Source organism: Acanthaster planci, linkage group LG01, assembly GCF_054643075.1.
Source record: "Acanthaster planci isolate LZ-2023a linkage group LG01, COTS_SCS, whole genome shotgun sequence".
NCBI classification, from domain to species: domain Eukaryota; kingdom Metazoa; phylum Echinodermata; class Asteroidea; order Valvatida; family Acanthasteridae; genus Acanthaster; species Acanthaster planci.
Window position 1 is genome coordinate 30,286,839 of NC_141777.1, and position 17,583 is coordinate 30,304,421.

The following is a 17,583-nucleotide window of genomic DNA, read 5'->3' on the forward strand; positions in this document are numbered from 1 at the left end:
GTCATTGTTTCGCTGGAATCTGAGGAATTCTTTTTAGACATCTAGGGGGGTGTGTTAGGTAACAATAGTCTAGAATGTGTATAGCGATTGGACATGTTGGGGGGTACCCCTTGGTCGAATTTTTTGCTGGATATATTTTGGGGGTATTTTTAAAAAAAATCACGTGGCTAATCCCCATAAACTTGGAACAAAAAGTGATCTTCTGGCCATAGTCTTGAAATTCCAGTGAAAAATTGGAAGCCAACTGCTTTCCGAAAGACCAAAGGCAGCGCTGGTAAAACTAATATTTCTATGATGCCTCCTAATCATGGCCTGTCTTATTGTAAAACCCCGTGGGATCACAAAGTATTAATGAGCTCGCGAGCAGAATTAGAAATACACACCCCGTTTACTTTCGACACCAAATTTATTGAAGCCCGCCCTCTGTAGATGTAAGGGAACAATGAAAATGTCTACTTTTCAAGTTGTTTGACGGGCGCCAATCTCGAAAAGCAGCAAGTATTTACTCATAATTTAAAGTTGATTTGGATATATTTTCATACATAGGTATATCAATCCTTGGGAAGAGTCTGCAGTGACTTATTAGCCGCCAGAAAGCAAAACATGTCTGGGAAAGTTCAGTTTAGGAGGGACGATACGAAGTCGTTTACTTAGAAAACACTGTGCATTTGACTTCGGGCCCCTAGAATTTTCCAGAATCAGTCTCATAGAGTTTGTGCACGGGGTGTCAAATAGCGTCAGGCAGCGTCCTCAGAATGCCCTAACATGTCCTTAAAAATCCTATTTAGGTGGGGAACTGTTGAAGCATTTACTTAAGAAATACGGTAGGTAGGCCTGTCTAGGGCCTAAACTTTTAGGCCCATCTCCAGGCTCAGTTCATTGTGGTTTGTGCACAGGCCACATCCTCATCACATTGGCATGACTGGGCAGGGTTTCAACAGTCAAGTTACCGGATTGTTCAACTAACTCTTTCCAATATTAAATCCCAGTTTAAGGAAAGTGTTATGTATATAGACACCACTTATTTTTCATTACAGTTACCTCTAAGACATCTGAATGCAATAACATGATCTAAAAGTCAAATATCACAAACACCCAGATTTTTTTCAGACCAGTCTTAGCCTATCTTATTTATCATAGCGTTTGTGCATGGGGGCATCTGTATATGGAACTCTTTCCTGGTTTAATTTACCAGATATTTAGTGCACTGTAAAACGAGAGAGAAAGTTTCACATTTATTAAATGTCCTGAGTCGGGGACTCTCACAAACTGTGTACATATATTGATTGAGAGTCCCAAATTTTTAGACTACACTACTTGTACTGTTATACATAATTGAGTGTTTTAGACAACGAATTTCTTTGCACTGTCATTGCATAAATTTATTTTGAACTGGTGACTACCTACAGTGCTTAGCATTTCCTTCTCAAAACTTTGTGACAGAGATAAGCCATCAGTGTCATTTGACTGGATAGTGGTTGTAAGTGAGTTCTGGGAAATAACTTACTTGCAGATAAATATGGAGAGAAAAACAGATGAATTCTGAGAATCATTGCCATTATGAGCAGTGGCAACAGTAGTGGGAGCCAGAATAGGGGGCGTGGCTGGCAGAAAGGACAGGGGAGGGGACAAGGCAGAGGTGGGAACTATTATCATAACAACCGAGGAAGAGGACGAGGTGGTGGATGGAGAGGTTACTATGGAAACAGAGGTGTGTGTATAGACATTATGGAGAAGCTGTAGATTGCATTTATGTGCATTAAAGCCAATGAAAAATTTGTCAATTAAATTTCTGTGCTTGTGCGCATAACTTTAGTCACTAATCTGGAGTGCATATGACAATTTTTCACTTGAATGTGCGCAAAATAAATGGTGTAGACAAAACAGTAGACAATCATATCACAGACAACTGTTTTTGCCTTCCTGCAGCCTGTAGAATTTCATATACCATGTTGTCTGCAATAAAGTACATGTACAGTGCATTCACAGGCGTTCATTGTGTGTTATGAATTTCAAGTGGAAAGGGATTACGAGAACAAATATTTGCCTTGACAGTATATTTGGTGGAAGAATTCCCCTGCATAATTTATCTAAAACTAAATCTGTAATTTACCATCATCCCACCTTAACAAGCATGAAATTGCTGCTGTCATTATGTTCTTCTGGTGTAGGGGGAAGAAGTACCAATTCTTCTACCAATCGTGGGCCTGTCAGTGCCACCCGGCATGCTGATGGCTCCATTGCTAGTCTTACTCCTTACAAGGGCTGGAGGTACTACTTCAAAGATGAAGGTAGTGAAATGTTTCTTACGTGGATGAGGAGGCATGTGGCCTAGTGGTTAGGGTTTGTAGCTTCTGATCATAGGGTCAGGGGTTCGAATCCAGCTGGTGGCAGGATGTTGTAATCCTGGACAAGTCACTCCCACCCAGGAGTAAATGGGTACCTGTGAGGGCAGACACGGTCATGTTTAACTGTTTGGGCGGAAATGGCAGTACCGTGCTAGCATACTCCCCAGGGAGCTGAGATGGTTTCAGGAATGTTCATATAATGTGTGAGTCCAAGGTGCATTGATAACGATAACACAGTGCCTCGTAATAGTTTACTAGATAGATGGCGCTTTACAAGTGCTTGTTATTATTAATATTATGAGCACTCAGCACATCAAAGTACGGGAAACAAATCAGAGCAATGGACTCCTCGTGGGACACTTTAATAACTTGCCTGCAGTGGACTGCACATGTACAATGTATATGATATGACATATACGTGACTTCTATTCGCGTGTATGGGCACAAACCCTTGGTTTCTTTGCAAAGGGCATCAAGAGCACACCTGGTTTGTCACTGGAGTGAGTATGTCCTCTTTGCCTCCGTCAGGTTATAGCGATCATTCACCCACTGTCAGTAAGGTCAAGACCTTTGAGAAGTTCTTTGCCTCAAGAATGAAAGCCTATGACAAGGTAGGACAAATAATGCAATAGTATTGACATCTGACAGAGTTCCGAATGGTTGCCAAGTTTTTCTCTGCTGTGCAGTAGGGTTGTTCCCATTACATCGTAGATGATGTACATGTATCAACAAAGTTAAGACTAGGTGAAACAACTTTCACCTAAAGAGTTTTGATCATCTGGCCATCCGATTAATTTTGCCAATCCCTCTTGTTCTGTGCAAGAGAAAGAAACCACCTTCTCTGCCTACGGTGCCCTAGCCTCATAGAGATTTAAGTAACACTTTCAGGTTGAATAAATCCCAACCTTGGGTGTAGTTGCCGTTTCCGTTTTCTGTGGGTGGTTCCAAGTAAAAGTCAACTGAAGGAGGACAAACATAGTAGGAAGTGTACAGCAGAGATGGTAATTATTGCTCTGACTGCTTACTAGCCCACCAGTTCATTACTGTGATGTGTAGAGATTTTTGAAGAGAGAGATTTCGAGTTAAATTCGTCGTTCAGATTTAGTGTACAGAGGGTTTTGACATTTCTGTTCCTTGAAGCTATCTTTCTAAATTTGCCTTTCCACAGGATGAGATTGAGAGGAAAGGAAGTATCACAGTAGATTACAAGGAACTGATTGAAGAGGACAATGTGATGGAGACGTTACTTGATCTCAGGACAGATATCCGAGACCTACCTGAGAAGACCCTCAACTGCCTTGGGTTAGCCATTCATCAGGTCAGGTGGTGAAGTTAACTCATCCATCAATCAGATTTAGAGTCATTACTGCAGTGGCACCGCCTTGGCATTCAGGTGGTACAAGCCCTTTATGTTCCCCTCTGGCCAGTAGGCTGTCATGACTTACCAAAGTGTGCACTCAGTTTTCAGGCTGCACTTGTTGGATGGCCTCTCCTCAGATCAGTCTCTTGCTGTCAACAACCGCTGATCAAGGAAACCTTAAAAGTGACTAACTGGCACAAAATAGCCTTTGATATTTAATTGTAGTATGATATATGGACTTCTTGCATACTGTGTCTCTGTACGTTTACTGCAGTTAAATCAGATATCTGATAAACACAAAGAGCTGTAGTCATGTAACGTCGTATTGTACTTAAGATTTCAGTCTGAATAGTGTTGTTTGTATTTTTCAGCAGGGATTTACCATTTACCGAGGATTTCATCTCGGTTTACCTCTTAGTTAAAGCATGAATGCTGAGCTGTCCTGTACTTTGCCAGTCTGCAGACTCTTTATGTAAAGGTAGTGGCCTAGGTCAACATGTGTTTATGTTCATTTCCCATTGTTAGACCCTGACACGTGATCTTGAGCGTCAGGCAGCAATGCTTCGACAGCAAACCTTGGGAGATGCAGGGCAGCCGGACGTTGAGGTGCCTTCCGTCCTCGTTAGTGTACCAGTAATTAGGGCGCGGTAGGCAAGCTGTTTCCTCTGTAGTCCCGATCTGAAACTTACTTTGCATAGAGGAACTGCTCAAAAATCAAAATGTTTTAGAGTGAACTCTTTCTGGTTTCTGTTCATTTTGAACATCCTTTCAAAATGAAAACCCCGATTAAAGACAAATTCTCTGATGTGTTGTTTCTGAGTTAAATATTGCTGTTAAGAATGCCCATGCTGGATCTGAAGAAGTTTGATATAGATGAGGACATTCCTTCTTCCGGACATTTACCAACTCTTTTTTGGAAAATAGCCAGTTTTTATTAGGAACATTTGTACATAATACTTGCCAATTTGGAATTCTAAGCTTACAAAGTAACTAGCTATCCAGTTGTGCAGGTGTCTTATCCACAAAATTCATACATTTGGTTGGATGGTTTCTTTAGCATGTATGGCAATTAAAAAACACTTCACCTGACAGTGTCAGAGTGAATGAGAAAGGATGAACGTAGGTGAAAGAGAAGACCCAATTCAGACTTTGTCCTTCAAACTTTGTTATATAATGTTCCATCTTTTGCAGGTTGGTCAATTATGAGCCAGTCACACCGTTGAAGAACCTCAAAGCAAATTATTATGGTAATAGAAAGGATTTGTTCGTAACTTTGCAAACGGTAATTTGTAACAGATGAATTAAAATTCAGGTCAATTGTATAAGAGTTAAATAAATGGAATGATTTTGAAGTAGTGAATGACCAACAGTCACCCGGATGTTGTCATTTTTCTCGTTCAGGCAAGTTTGTGACAGTCAGGGGCACAGTTGTCAGAGTGAGCAACATTAAGCCATTCTGCACCAAGATGGCATTCCAGTGTAACACATGCGGTGACATACAGGTATCTTCAGTGCAATGCAGATTTCAAAATACATGTATCCAGACTTGGCCCAGATCAATTGGAATGGGGATTTATCGTGGAATAGCTGCTAGCGTTAAGTGAGGCTTTGCAGTTTTCAGTCATAGTAAAAGTTAGCGGCCCATCCATTTTGGCTTGTTTAATATTTTAGCTTGCTCCTGCAAAAAAACCACTGTATGCTTTTCCGATTATTTTAGTGATTTTTATTTTCTTGCATTGCAGATCGTTAATTTACCAGAGGGGAGATATACTTTACCAACTAAGGTAATGACAAGAGATGAACTACCATAACATTGATGCTTTGATTATTGTGTTGCCTTTGCATCAGGACAAGAATTTCATGTGCGTTTGACTTACATGTACATGGCTAACAAAATGAATCTGAGTCTGTATGAAAATGGGTCAGTTGTTGAGTTCAGCCCTGCAGGGTTCTTTTTCTGATTTGATAATGATCAGGCAGGTTTGAAATGTATGCTTAATGGTGCATTCTTCCTAGCCTGCCTTGACAGGAAGTTGATCAAATCTGATGTAGTATTTTATGGTGAAACCTGATTGTAATCAAACACTGTGTGACTTCTGTCTACATCACTTAGATGTACGACACAAGCAATTCTTGGTAAATTTGCCAAAAATTAATTCCCTTCCAACTTTGTTTTGATATACTTGTGTGTGCACAATGTTTGCATAGAGAATAGGAAAGCAGGCATTCTGCTTTTTATGACATTTGAATAGAATGAATATTTTGGTAAGGTCGTGCAAGCTTCGTTCCGAGAGTTGATTGTTTATGGATCTAGATGTGTGATGGGAGGTGTGTTATATCAATCAACCTTCAGAAGGTGGTTGTACTTTTATTTCAAATACAAAACTTTTTTTGCATTAAAAAATAGAAAGAATGATTTTTTTGTCTGCAAATTAAAACTATTTGAAATTAGTTAAAGTACTGATTTCTGTTGAATTTCTTTTCCCAGTGTCTTGCACCTGATTGCCGTGGCCGATCCTTTGCTCCCAAGCAGAGCTCACCTCTGACTGAGACAGTTGACTGGCAGATGATTAAAGTACAGGAGATCATGATGGATGGCCAGAGGGAATCAGGACGTATCCCCCGCACGGTGGAGTGTGAGCTCACCTGTGACCTGGGTAATGGCCTTCATCATCGAACCTTCTCGTCCAATTTTTGATTACCCTTGTATTTTCCTCGTCATCAGCCCCCTTATCATCTTGCTGTTTCATGTGAATTTCATGATGTTGAGTCATGCTGCTTCACTGAGTGAAGTTAGGACTGGTTGAGGCGATTCCAAGTCAAGACAGAGGCAGAGCCCAGACAGTTTTGGTCAACCTGACTGCATGAAGGAAGGATTAGTCTGTGCTCTGGCTAAGAATTTTAAGGCAGGGAAACTCAGCAGTCAACGTTTCTGTAGAATTGAATACATGTATGAGCTAGACTCAAAACGGGAAGACCTTGTGGAAATGCTGTGAAACAGACAAATTGCATCGCAGTCCAGTCATCTCCTTGGACGTCGGCTTGTCTCAAATCTCTGCATGTTAGCAGGCATGACACAGCTTGGTTTGGCTCCCAGCTTACACGTATCTCTTAGTTCAACATGGGTTTAGGCTTTATCTTTGACAAGGCTCTTTTTTGTCTTGCATTAATTGCCCTATAGTTGACAGCTGTGTTCCTGGAGATGTAGTCACCATTGGTGGAGTTGTCAAAGTGTCCAATATTGATGAAGGTAGGAACTTGCACAACTCAGACAATAAACCAACACTTGCATCTAACTTAGTTTCTGTATTGTAAAACCTCTTGGGCCTGCATAGAGAAATAATCATGTGTAATTGTATGGTTGATATTTCTTTGATTACAGTATCTGCTGAAGTCATGAGTGGTTTCTCTGAAACTTTAATACAAATAACCAGCATTTGGACAATTCTCAGCCTTGTAGTTTCCTCATGCAAAGGTTTTTTTTGATCTGCCATTTACACATATGAAAGTGAATTTTTTATCCCTATATGAGTGAAATTTTTAGGCTTTTATTCAGGTTCGTATTCAGCAAACAGGTGAAATCTGTATCCCTGCCAAGACTGTTCTCTCTTGTAGGTCATGGACGCAACAAAGACAAGTGCATGTTTCTCCTCTACCTACATGCCAACTCTGTCCAAAACCAGAAACGAGGAAAGAAGGCCATATCCGGTGATGAAAGCTCCCCCACTGGAATGGGAATAGCCATGGACTTTACCTTGAAGGAGCTGTATGCCATTCAGGAGATACAAGATCAGAAGAACTTGTTCCGTCTTCTTGTTGGGTAAGTGTTCATGCTCACACTTTCAATTTGTTACATGAAACGTAGACGTGTATTGTTGGCTGTCCAGCTTTTGCCCACCATCAGTTAGCAAACTATGGCGTGCCATTCATACAAAAGAAAAACAAATTGACAGGGTGTTATGAACTATCTCACATGCCCTAAAAACAATAACTTGTACTACTATCTGCTAAATGGAAATGCCTTCTTCATAACACTTATGGACTTAATGTGCATTTTAGGCCAAAGCCGTTGCAGACCAAAGTTGAAGTTAAAGTCTACAGACTTTGGTCACCCATGAAAAGTGGCATTCAGTGTCTTGGATGCATTCTGGTATCAACCAACTATGTAAATGATCAGTCGTCAATGTAACCGTGCTGTTGACTTCTTCCGTCAGGTCCTTGTGCCCAGCCATCTATGGCCATGAAATGGTCAAGGCAGGCCTGATATTAGGCTTGTTTGGGGGCACCCATAGGTTCGTCAATGACAAGGTGAGATAGAATCTACAGTTTCTTTTGTACTTTTCAGGCGATCCATTGAGTGAATCTCTGTGATAATGGCACACCTCAAGTTACGTTGTAAAAAAGGAAAATTGATATCAGAAAAACTTAATTACAGCTTTCTTGTACTCAAATAGCTTTAATGACAAAGCAGTTGTCGTAAATGTAGATGTTACTTCTGTACTCATGAATGTGGAGCCTTGTATTATTTGTTATTAGTGATTAAACTAAGGATTCCTCAAAAGTAGTCAGGGTACTGCAGCTTGCTTACTTGAAGAAACACTGGGGAAAAAGACTTAATAAATATTCAGTTTTAGAAGTGCTAAGAAACCCCTGGAGAAATAGTCTAGGGAATCGAAAGGAATCAGGAACCCCAAACCCAATTCACGTGATGGCCAAGGTGGGATTCTAACCTTAGCCGTAGAGATATTGGTAGAAGGTGAGGAAGGTTCCGTGGTATCAACCTGACATCCACCTTTGGTAGCATTAGACTGTGAAGATTACTTCACAGCTTGTTAACAACTGCTCCCATTTTGATTGTTACAGAACCGTATCCCAGTACGGGGAGATCCACATATCCTTGTAGTTGGTGACCCTGGACTCGGTAAAAGTCAGGTAAGTGAGTCGCAAAGTATCTGAGCTAGTGGTACTGTTCTGTTAGAATATTTCATAGTTCCTCAATGATCCAATCTCAACATTGGCATTCATTTAGAGGAGACACAGAGGCAAGTGCAACGAAAGAACAATTTAATTGTGCACATGTCTCACTTTTGAAGAGTCACTTGACACAGGCCACTTCATCACATGGATATTGTGTATCATACTTGTCCATTGTTGACGTAAACAATTTTGAATTCTATTAACTCTAGTGTTCCCAGGAGCTTTTTGTAGACAGAGGCCAGCTACTGTAACTTTAGTTAGGACTGGATGCCTCCTGAAAGTTTATGTACAGAGAATGTGCCCTTGAGGTCTTGTACCTTGCGATATTGATAGGTAAACTGATCAGCTTCAATGGGAACATCATCTCAGGGTACCCGTCCTGAGCAGAAGCACCTCCTCATCAGTTGAAAAGAACCATGTTGGTTGGGAGTGTTCTTTTTGTTGGTAGTGATGCGATTGCAACGCTCGCATGTCTTGGTCATTCGTGAACCAGTTATGAGTTACGGTACTACCAAAGGAGCCTCCGTTGCTAAGAAAATCGTGCCTTCTCGTGGTCCAGTTCAGAGCCCATAGTGATGGATTGTTGACTGTGCTAGATGCTAGAGGGGGCCCTAGCAAATAACCTAGGGTTTTAAACTTTCACCACAGAAATGAAAACCACTGGGGATTTTAGACTGCCATGCACTTGTTGCAGTATTTTTCTAATGTTTTCCGTGCACAAGCACAAATTCCCTTTTCACATCTGTATATTCTGAGTCCAGCTCTGTAGTTATGTAATACAAAAAAAGTTTTGTTTACACAGATGCTACAGGCAACATCTAATGTGGCTCCAAGGGGCGTATACGTCTGTGGTAACACCACCACTACCTCTGGCCTAACAGTCACCTTATCCAAAGAAGGGGGGTCAGGGGACTATGCACTGGAGGCTGGTGCCTTGGTACTTGGAGATCAAGGTAGGGCCAATAACAGGGTAATTTAATTGCTCTTTGGTACATGCACACTTGCACAGTGGTGGTATCCCAAGGCTCCGCTACTCTCTGGCTATGTAACTAAGGCTGCATCCGAGTCTGTTGTCTAGAGCTAGGTCTTGGTCTTCGCTCCATTGAAAATGTGCGGAGACGTGCAGACAATAGACCTAGCCGTAGCTCTGGAAGCCCGTCTCGGACATGGCCTAAATTTAAAGAAGGCATAACAACTAATGCCACTCGAAGATTACACACTTTTAATGTACCAATCGTAGTATAGTGTCCTATGTTTGTGTACCCTTCCTGTCCAGGTTGTTGTTGTATTGATGAGTTTGACAAGATGGGCAACCAGCACCAGGCTCTCCTAGAAGCTATGGTGAGCAAACAGTTCCAAGATGTTACTAAACAATTATAACATGATTTAATTGATGGTGGATCGTCAATTTTAGCTCCTGAGGTATTGGAAGTTGACGAACTAGTTCCCAAGGCGAGTTCTTTGTGAGGTGAAGCTGAGGGAAAAGTTTGTCACCTTTCCATACAAAGAGGAGCTATCCAACTATCACTATCAACTATCCAAACAAAAGTCAAAAGATCCAGGTTATATTTGTTTTACCATACCTCAGATATATTCATTTGCTATTAAAGTTTCAAGAGTGAAGCCAAGGCAGCATGACATCCATCAACGATTAACATTTTTGCACAATGCAAGACTGTTTCATCTCTCTAATTCTCCAATCGTCAATAAGGCAGTTTAGTATTTCAAAAAGCCAAGGTCTTTCAGTGACAAAGCGCGTGTGAGACAGCATATGGCTGAGCTGTTGGGACAGACTATTGCTTGCGCAAGTAGCTTTTCCTGAATATCCTCAGACTGGGCATGTGCTGTTGGAATACCAAATTGACTCATTTACAGGCTACTCAAATGAACTAAGTCCCCCATCCAATCAGTTTGGATGTGCTTAAACAACAGGAGCAACAAAGCATCAGCATTGCCAAGGCTGGTGTGGTGTGTAGCCTTCCGGCCAGGACTTCCATATTGGCTGCTGCCAATCCGGTGGGAGGGCATTACAACAAAGCCAAGACGGTGTCTGAAAATCTCAAGTAAGTCCTCAGTTTGCTGCATGCTGACAAAGTTAAACTGCCTCTTTCAGTGATGTTTTGTAAAGGTCTTCTTTATCTTCTGCAAACGTAACATCCACCAGGATGGAATGATATGTCAAAGGGATAACAAAGTATGCTGAGTCTCTAAAGAGTTATTTCCGGTCTACAAAATGTTGGCATATAAAAGCAAGCCAAGTTTTCCATGTTGTTTGGCCTTGTGTACATGTCAAAGCATGTCATTGATTCCTATCTGACATACAAGCTTGCCAAGCCTCACCACAGTCCTCTCTTGTTTTTTTTGTCTCCCATCCAGGATGGGCAGTGCGCTGTTGTCCAGGTTTGATCTGGTCTTTATCCTTCTAGATAAACCTGATGAACAGATGGACTCCATGCTGTCAGAACATGTCATGGCCCTCCATGCTGGCAAGAAAAGGTATCCTAATGAACAACTGCCCTGTGAGAGTGTAAAGGAAGATGCAAAAAGTACAGTGAACTCTCAAGAACTCAAAGTTGGTTAACTCGAAACTCCACTTATCTCAAAGACATTCTTCATTCCTGCCAAAAGAAGAGGCTTTTATGAACAGAAATACCTCCGTAACTTGAAATGCCCACACCACTACATCCCCTTAACTTGAAATTTTGTACCGACAATGAGTGGAAAAAGAACGTGGAACACTTAATTATGAATCATTTCTGCAAACTGCGCTTCGTCTTTTTGCATGAGGACTCGAGCGTGTTTGCTGCCAGTGACATTGTAATTGCCTCAACGACCTCAACCTAAACAAATTCTGGCTTTCAAGCAAGCCTGATTGCCATCACGGCCCAATGTAGCCCGCATACGTGCAGTCCAATTCTTTACGGTAGCCATGTGCACTCATGCTGACAGACGTGTTCCTGGCCTGGTGCTGGAAATGCTGTTTTGCGTCACTAAATTCACTCAAAGTAAAAAAAAAAAGAAGGTAAGGGATTGAAAAGACAAAAAAAACCACACAAATATTTGTAAATTTTTTTTGTTAGCTTGAACGTTTTGAAATGCAAAATGGTGTGCCCTCAAGCAATCAAATATGAATGATCATGTGGCCAAACAGGAAAACCCCGGGCCCAGTTGGCCCTGGCCAATTGAGCAAACACAGGGCTGTGCGCTTTGCATCGCGGTGTGTGCTGTACAGAAGAATTTTCACAAAGAAGGACACAGTTTTGGTAGGTTATGTTTTATGTATCAGTAGAATAAAAATTTTACGTTAGAAAAACATGAAATCTCAGCAAACTAATGATGTTCAAAGGAAATTTATTCTTGGATATTAGGAAATAACCATGTATGACGTCACCAATAGCCACCGCGGGGGCAAGTAGGGTCACTCGAGTACTGTGCGTGTATGTATGGGCAAGACTCGGGAACTTTCGTTAGCTGCAAATCCGGATAACCCCTTAGGTTTGAGTTATCAAGAGTTTACTGTGTATCTGTTCCCCATCCCACAGGCTACATAATTTGAAAAGGTCAATGAAAAGGTCAATAACTTGAAACTGTATAGTTCAAGCAGTAGTGATATTGGTGTTCTGTGAAAGGATTGCAAACAAGCACAATATAGTTTGGAGGATACACTGTCGTTCTTGTATTGGAACTGCTTGCCTGAGAATAGCCGTTGCCTGTGTGTGATGTGACCGTGCTTAGAATCCTGTCAGTTATCTGTCTTCAACGGTCTCCAGGCCAACAGAGGGCGCTCATTCAGCAGATGATCGACCTACCGATCCTGAGCAAGCCCAAGCCCTGCAGCTCTTGGAATCCGATCGGCCATTGTCGGAGCGTCTCAAGATCAGCAGGGGCGAGGCCTTTGATCCAGTCCCACCTCAGTTGATTAGGAAGTACATCGCCTACGCTAGGAAGTACGTCCATCCCAAATTGAGCAGTGAGGCGGCGACCGTGCTACAGGTCAGTGGATTCTGCAGAAAGTGTTTAATGTGACCAGTACCACCACAGAACAATTTGTCTTTAGTGCGTTGGCTTCGTAAGGCATAAGGATGGCATCTGCTTCTGTTGCGTTATCGTTGTCCCTACACATATCATGTTTTTAAACTAATTTTCATGGGACCTGTAATGAGTGCGTGTAAACACTTATATTAAATGACAACTCCAATTTATTTGGAAACAAAACCTGTATTTCCTGTTTGTACTGCAGGCGTATTTATTGAACGTGACCTCCAAAATGATACGCATAATGAACAGTGAATCTCTGTTCACTAACTTCTTGACAGAACTTTTACCTTGAGCTGAGAAGACAGCACAAAGGTCGAGACAGCACCCCCATCACCACCAGACAGTTGGAATCACTCATCAGACTCACTGAGGCAAGGGCCAGACTAGAATTGAGAGAGAAAGCTGAACAACAAGATGCTGAGGATGTAGTAGAACTCATGAAGTTCAGGTACAAGACTTTGTCGCATTTGCAGGTGCAGCCTGATAGTGTGCATCAACAATCTTTGGTAGGATGTACACATGTTTCACCTTTGACATTCAGGGATTACAATGTTCCAGAGTATCGTCATTACAATGTGCAGTTCACCAGGGAACTAACTGGTTATTCTTTGGTTCTTTGCCAGTATGATTGACACTTACTCTGATGAGTTTGGGTTTCTGGACTTTCAACGATCTCAACATGGGTCGGGTATGAGCAGCCGCTCCAAGGTAAGATTGCTTTGACAAATTGCAATGTTACATCCAGCAACTTTGTTTGAGTACCGGAACTTTGAAACCTGATGCCTTTCAAGAGTGTAATAATTATTGAAAACAAGATCTGTTCGATAAGCCATTTGTGAGTTAAATTTGAATAAAATCTGGTACACTGAGTTATCTGATTGCACATAAACATAACAATTTGAATTCCCCAGACTAAAGACACTGTTGCTATACCTCGTGATTTGGGGCAAGTTTTTGCTTAGTGACCACCATCTCTGGAATGGACTGGTTCCTTTGTGCCCTTCTTATCCACTGAGAACAGTGTATTGTTGCAAGGCGTCTCTTAAGTAACTAAGGAAAATCTTGCCCCTAATCACGAGGTATAGCAACAGTGGCTTTAGTATGGAGAATTCCAATTGTTATGTTCATGTGAATTTAAAGAACTCAGTGTACCAGATTTTATTCAAATTTAACTCGCAAAAGGCTTATTGTCAGGTTTCTGCCTTTTTACCCATTGAGAAGCTGAAGCTTTTTGCTGCATATATATACTTTTTTTGTTTTCCTGAAGTTTTCATAAGCGCTTTCCTGAACTTTTATGAGCATAGTTGCAGTTGTGCCTAGATCAAATGTTTCCCTTGTTTTTATCTTTCGAGGCTAAGCGCTTCATTGCTGTGTTGAATAGGGTAGCTGAACAAACCTACAACTCACTATTCACAGTGCAACAGATGAGGGAAATAGCACGGGTGAGTGATTGCCCTGTTAACTAGCATTGCTGTACTTATTACAAGATAAGTTGAAAGCCGTCTTTATACTCTTATTTTGTTGGGGTTAATGTTTAATCATTCCTAAAGCTCCAGATCTGGCATGCTGCAGGAGCTGGCTGACTCACCAGCTGGCCGGCAGGAGTGTAATTGGCTGGATGAAAAGTTGGGGGGTATCAGTTGTAGTCAGATCACTTCATTTGTTTTGGATGTGGTGTCAGTCATCAGCCAGCCTGTAAACTGTCTGGATTACTTCATGCTGGGTCAAGTGTTTGTGTGTGCACTTGCGTGTAGTTACTTTGAGTTCTATGTCTACACTTACTTGTGAGTGATCTGTTGCGAGGCTGTAAGTTCAGGTGCAAACTCTGTGCTGGATGGTTGGGTGGCTGGTTTGAAAGTGATTTCCCAGTGCGCATACCCACTTGTTTGTCAGAAATTAGTGATTAGTAGTTTAGGCTGTCTTATTTCATCTGACTGGCCTACAAATGTTGGAATTGGATAATGTTTTAGAACTTAGGAAAAGATCTGTTCTTTTGAAATGCCCCACTCCATCGACAAGGTATTCCTATTGGAAGTTTTGGTAAATGGTAAATGTTTTATGTACTATGTACAAACACCTGTTTTTCCTGTTTTTCGTCCACTGTTTAATTCTTCTTGGGAAGGGATATATTCCAAATGGAACCAGGTGGTATCATTGCTCTAAATGGGAATCTGAGTAAACAAATGCATGTTAAATGGAAAAAACTTGAACAGATACCAAATAGCATGCAAATTGAGTTCCTTTGAAACAAGTGTTAACAACTTGCTACGTTGTTGAATGTGGAACTGCTTATTATTTGGTTACAGGATGCGAACATCAGTGTCCCAGACTTTGAAGGGTTTGTAGCCTCTCTCAACAACCAGAACTATCTCCTAAAGAAGGGACCAAGGGTCTTCCAGCTGCAGACAGCATCATGGTGATATGAGCACTGCCTCTTCACACAAACCGGTATATCCCTCAGTTTGGACTTCTTCTTTCTTGAAATGTGATTTGAGTTGCACCTGATTACAAATGTGTTCATTGAGCAACAGGTTAACATGTAGAGTAAGACGTAATCAACATGTTGTCATGTGTTAAAAATGCAAAGTTCCATTATGTTTTGCTTTTTCCATTTTTTTTGACAAATTTCAACATCTGTATGTATTCAATAATGGGAATAAAAGCCCGCATGGAGATTTTTTTGTGAATCCAAGTAAAGCATACGGCCACTGTTGAATGATCTCTTTCCCCAATGGTCACCAGAGGGCGCCTTTTGGGTAGATTGAATCAACTCTTGCATTGTACTTGGGTTGACTTCATCTCTTGTTAAAAGATATGATTTTTAACGTAGCAGTGATCATAAAAGTTTTCTGACAAGTTTACTGATTTGGGACAAGCACTGTGCCAATTAGATAAAAACCGATATTTAAAAACTGAATTAGGAGATCAAAGTAAGCTTAGCAATTTGCAGTTTTGCCCCCCCAAAATTTAAGGAATAATCTACATTTATATGAAAATGTTAAACTCTCATCTAACCTTTGCTAACAAGAAAGGTATCAGACCAGGCCCACTGAATCTAGAATCCATTGGCTACAGGTTGATAAATCTTCAGAGCATGATAGGGTGGTGCCATGTAAAAACCCCATAGGCGGGCTGAGCGAGGGTTCCTGAAGCTCACCATGTGACCTTTGACTTTGAGGCTGTCTTTTCCCAACCACTCCTGTGGCAATTGTGTAAACACAGCAGAGAACATGGGTACCTGCTTGTGGGATAATGGGATCAGTCATGACCTGTTCCTTCAAAACCCTGGCAAAGGAGCTACCAAAAAAATGAACTTTTCTTTTTGAGTTCTCCGGATAATGTAGCTTTACAATAATACTGTGCACTAGTTCACCCCTCCATACAATCCCATGAGAAGGGATTTCAATCATATCATAGCCAGTGGCATAACATGGGCGAAATGTCTCGGGGGACCTGAGGGTGCACTCATATTTTCAAGGGGACACCACAAGAAAAATAAGCTTCAGCTGCATTTCAATGGAAAGTGTTCACAGATTTCAAATGAGTGCCCCCCCCTAGTTATGCCATTGATCATTGCCCAACCTGTTAATACACTTTTAATAAAAATTTTTGTACTTTGCCAGTCAAAGTTTTGATTAAAGTGTTTCAGGAGTTGTTAAATGCAAAGATTGGTCAGTCCGGTGGTTTCGGTCTAAGTTAGGGTCAATATTTGACTGCTCTATTTCAAGAATATGTAGAGCATGTAGACTGAGACCATGCATTTCAACAGAAACTGGTAGTTAATGCTGGGCCCGCACAAAATGCTTCAGTCTGTACACCCATGTAGTGTTTTCCTACCAAAGGCGTATTGTTCTTAAGTAATAACATGCCATCTCTTGTTCCTGCAAGGAGCGGGTACATCCCTTGGACTATAGCCTACAAAGTCCCCTTTTAAATAATTTCCCAGGTAGGATCATGACAGCTGATTCCACCATGTTCTCATAATCCAAATCATTTCTGACAACCAGATCATGTAACAGATGGATGTCGGCCACCCCTGAGCCTTTCTAGGAAAATGTATTTGTGTTGTTCACTGACACAAACCTCTTGCGGTTTTGTGGACTGGCTAGGGTTGAAAGATTCAAGTCCTTGAGTTGAGATGCTTTCTGTTAGTGGTGATTTTCAGTCTCATTGCAAAAGTCTCTGCTGATAGATCTGGGAAGTACTTGTAAATAACAGGATGCATAACAACAAGCGCACTGTACAATAACCCGTGCGAACGTGCGGAAAGCCACAACAGCCTGTGTACATTTCATCCGCAGACTTAACACTAATCAGTAAATGTGGGTCAAGTGAAGGGTTACTGGAGTTGGATAGTTCCTCTGATGTCCCGAGATATGACCAAGTTCAACAGCATTGCGACAAAATTCTGACGAAATCCTGCCTTGTCGAGAAAGCCTGGGATTTGATGTTCAGGGAAAACAGTTCGGTGTCAGTGCAGCCTTTTGCTGTCACCCCAATTTTATAGCTACTTTTATGTGCATGACTTCAAGACAAATTTTGTTTTATTCAAAAGGCATTTATTTAGTTGAGTAATCTGTCAGAAAATATAATAAGGGAAATTTTACAGATTTAGAGTTCTTTTTTTCCAGCAATTTGGCTAGCCATATATTGAATATTTCACATCTTTACCGCCATGTGTTATTGGTTCATTTTACCGTCCCAAACAATTTGTAACTATTCATTAATCAGTTAGTCAATTTCACAGAGGACTTTTAAACGTATGTATACACTTGTCCATGTACATTTAACATTTTCCATGTCTTCTCAATAACTCAGTTTCAAATTGTTTCAATTCTGGAAGGACAAGTTTCACAAAAT

General features: G+C 41.2%; 1 protein-coding gene across 2 annotated transcripts; it reads left to right on the forward strand.

Annotated features, from left to right (window-relative positions):
* The first annotated feature begins 427 nt into the window (after window positions 1–427).
* Window positions 428–16,389, forward strand: mcm8 (minichromosome maintenance 8 homologous recombination repair factor). Of its 2 annotated transcripts, none has more exons than XM_022242265.2 (23): window positions 428–498; window positions 1,514–1,711; window positions 2,172–2,291; window positions 2,877–2,959; window positions 3,517–3,666; window positions 4,234–4,355; window positions 4,900–4,955; window positions 5,110–5,210; window positions 5,451–5,492; window positions 6,197–6,365; window positions 6,890–6,958; window positions 7,324–7,528; window positions 7,923–8,016; window positions 8,572–8,640; window positions 9,488–9,638; window positions 9,962–10,026; window positions 10,618–10,748; window positions 11,062–11,181; window positions 12,456–12,678; window positions 13,002–13,171; window positions 13,347–13,431; window positions 14,076–14,165; window positions 15,030–16,389. In XM_022242265.2, exons 2-23 carry the CDS (start codon window positions 1,561–1,563, stop codon window positions 15,141–15,143), a joined length of 2,580 nt encoding a protein of 859 aa, XP_022097957.2. In that variant the 5' UTR covers window positions 428–498; window positions 1,514–1,560; the 3' UTR covers window positions 15,144–16,389. The 2 variants fall into 2 exon arrangements, with proteins under 2 accessions (XP_022097957.2, XP_022097958.2); XM_022242266.2 differs by having other exon boundaries at window positions 437–494.
* The last annotated feature ends 1,194 nt before the right edge of the window (window positions 16,390–17,583 follow it).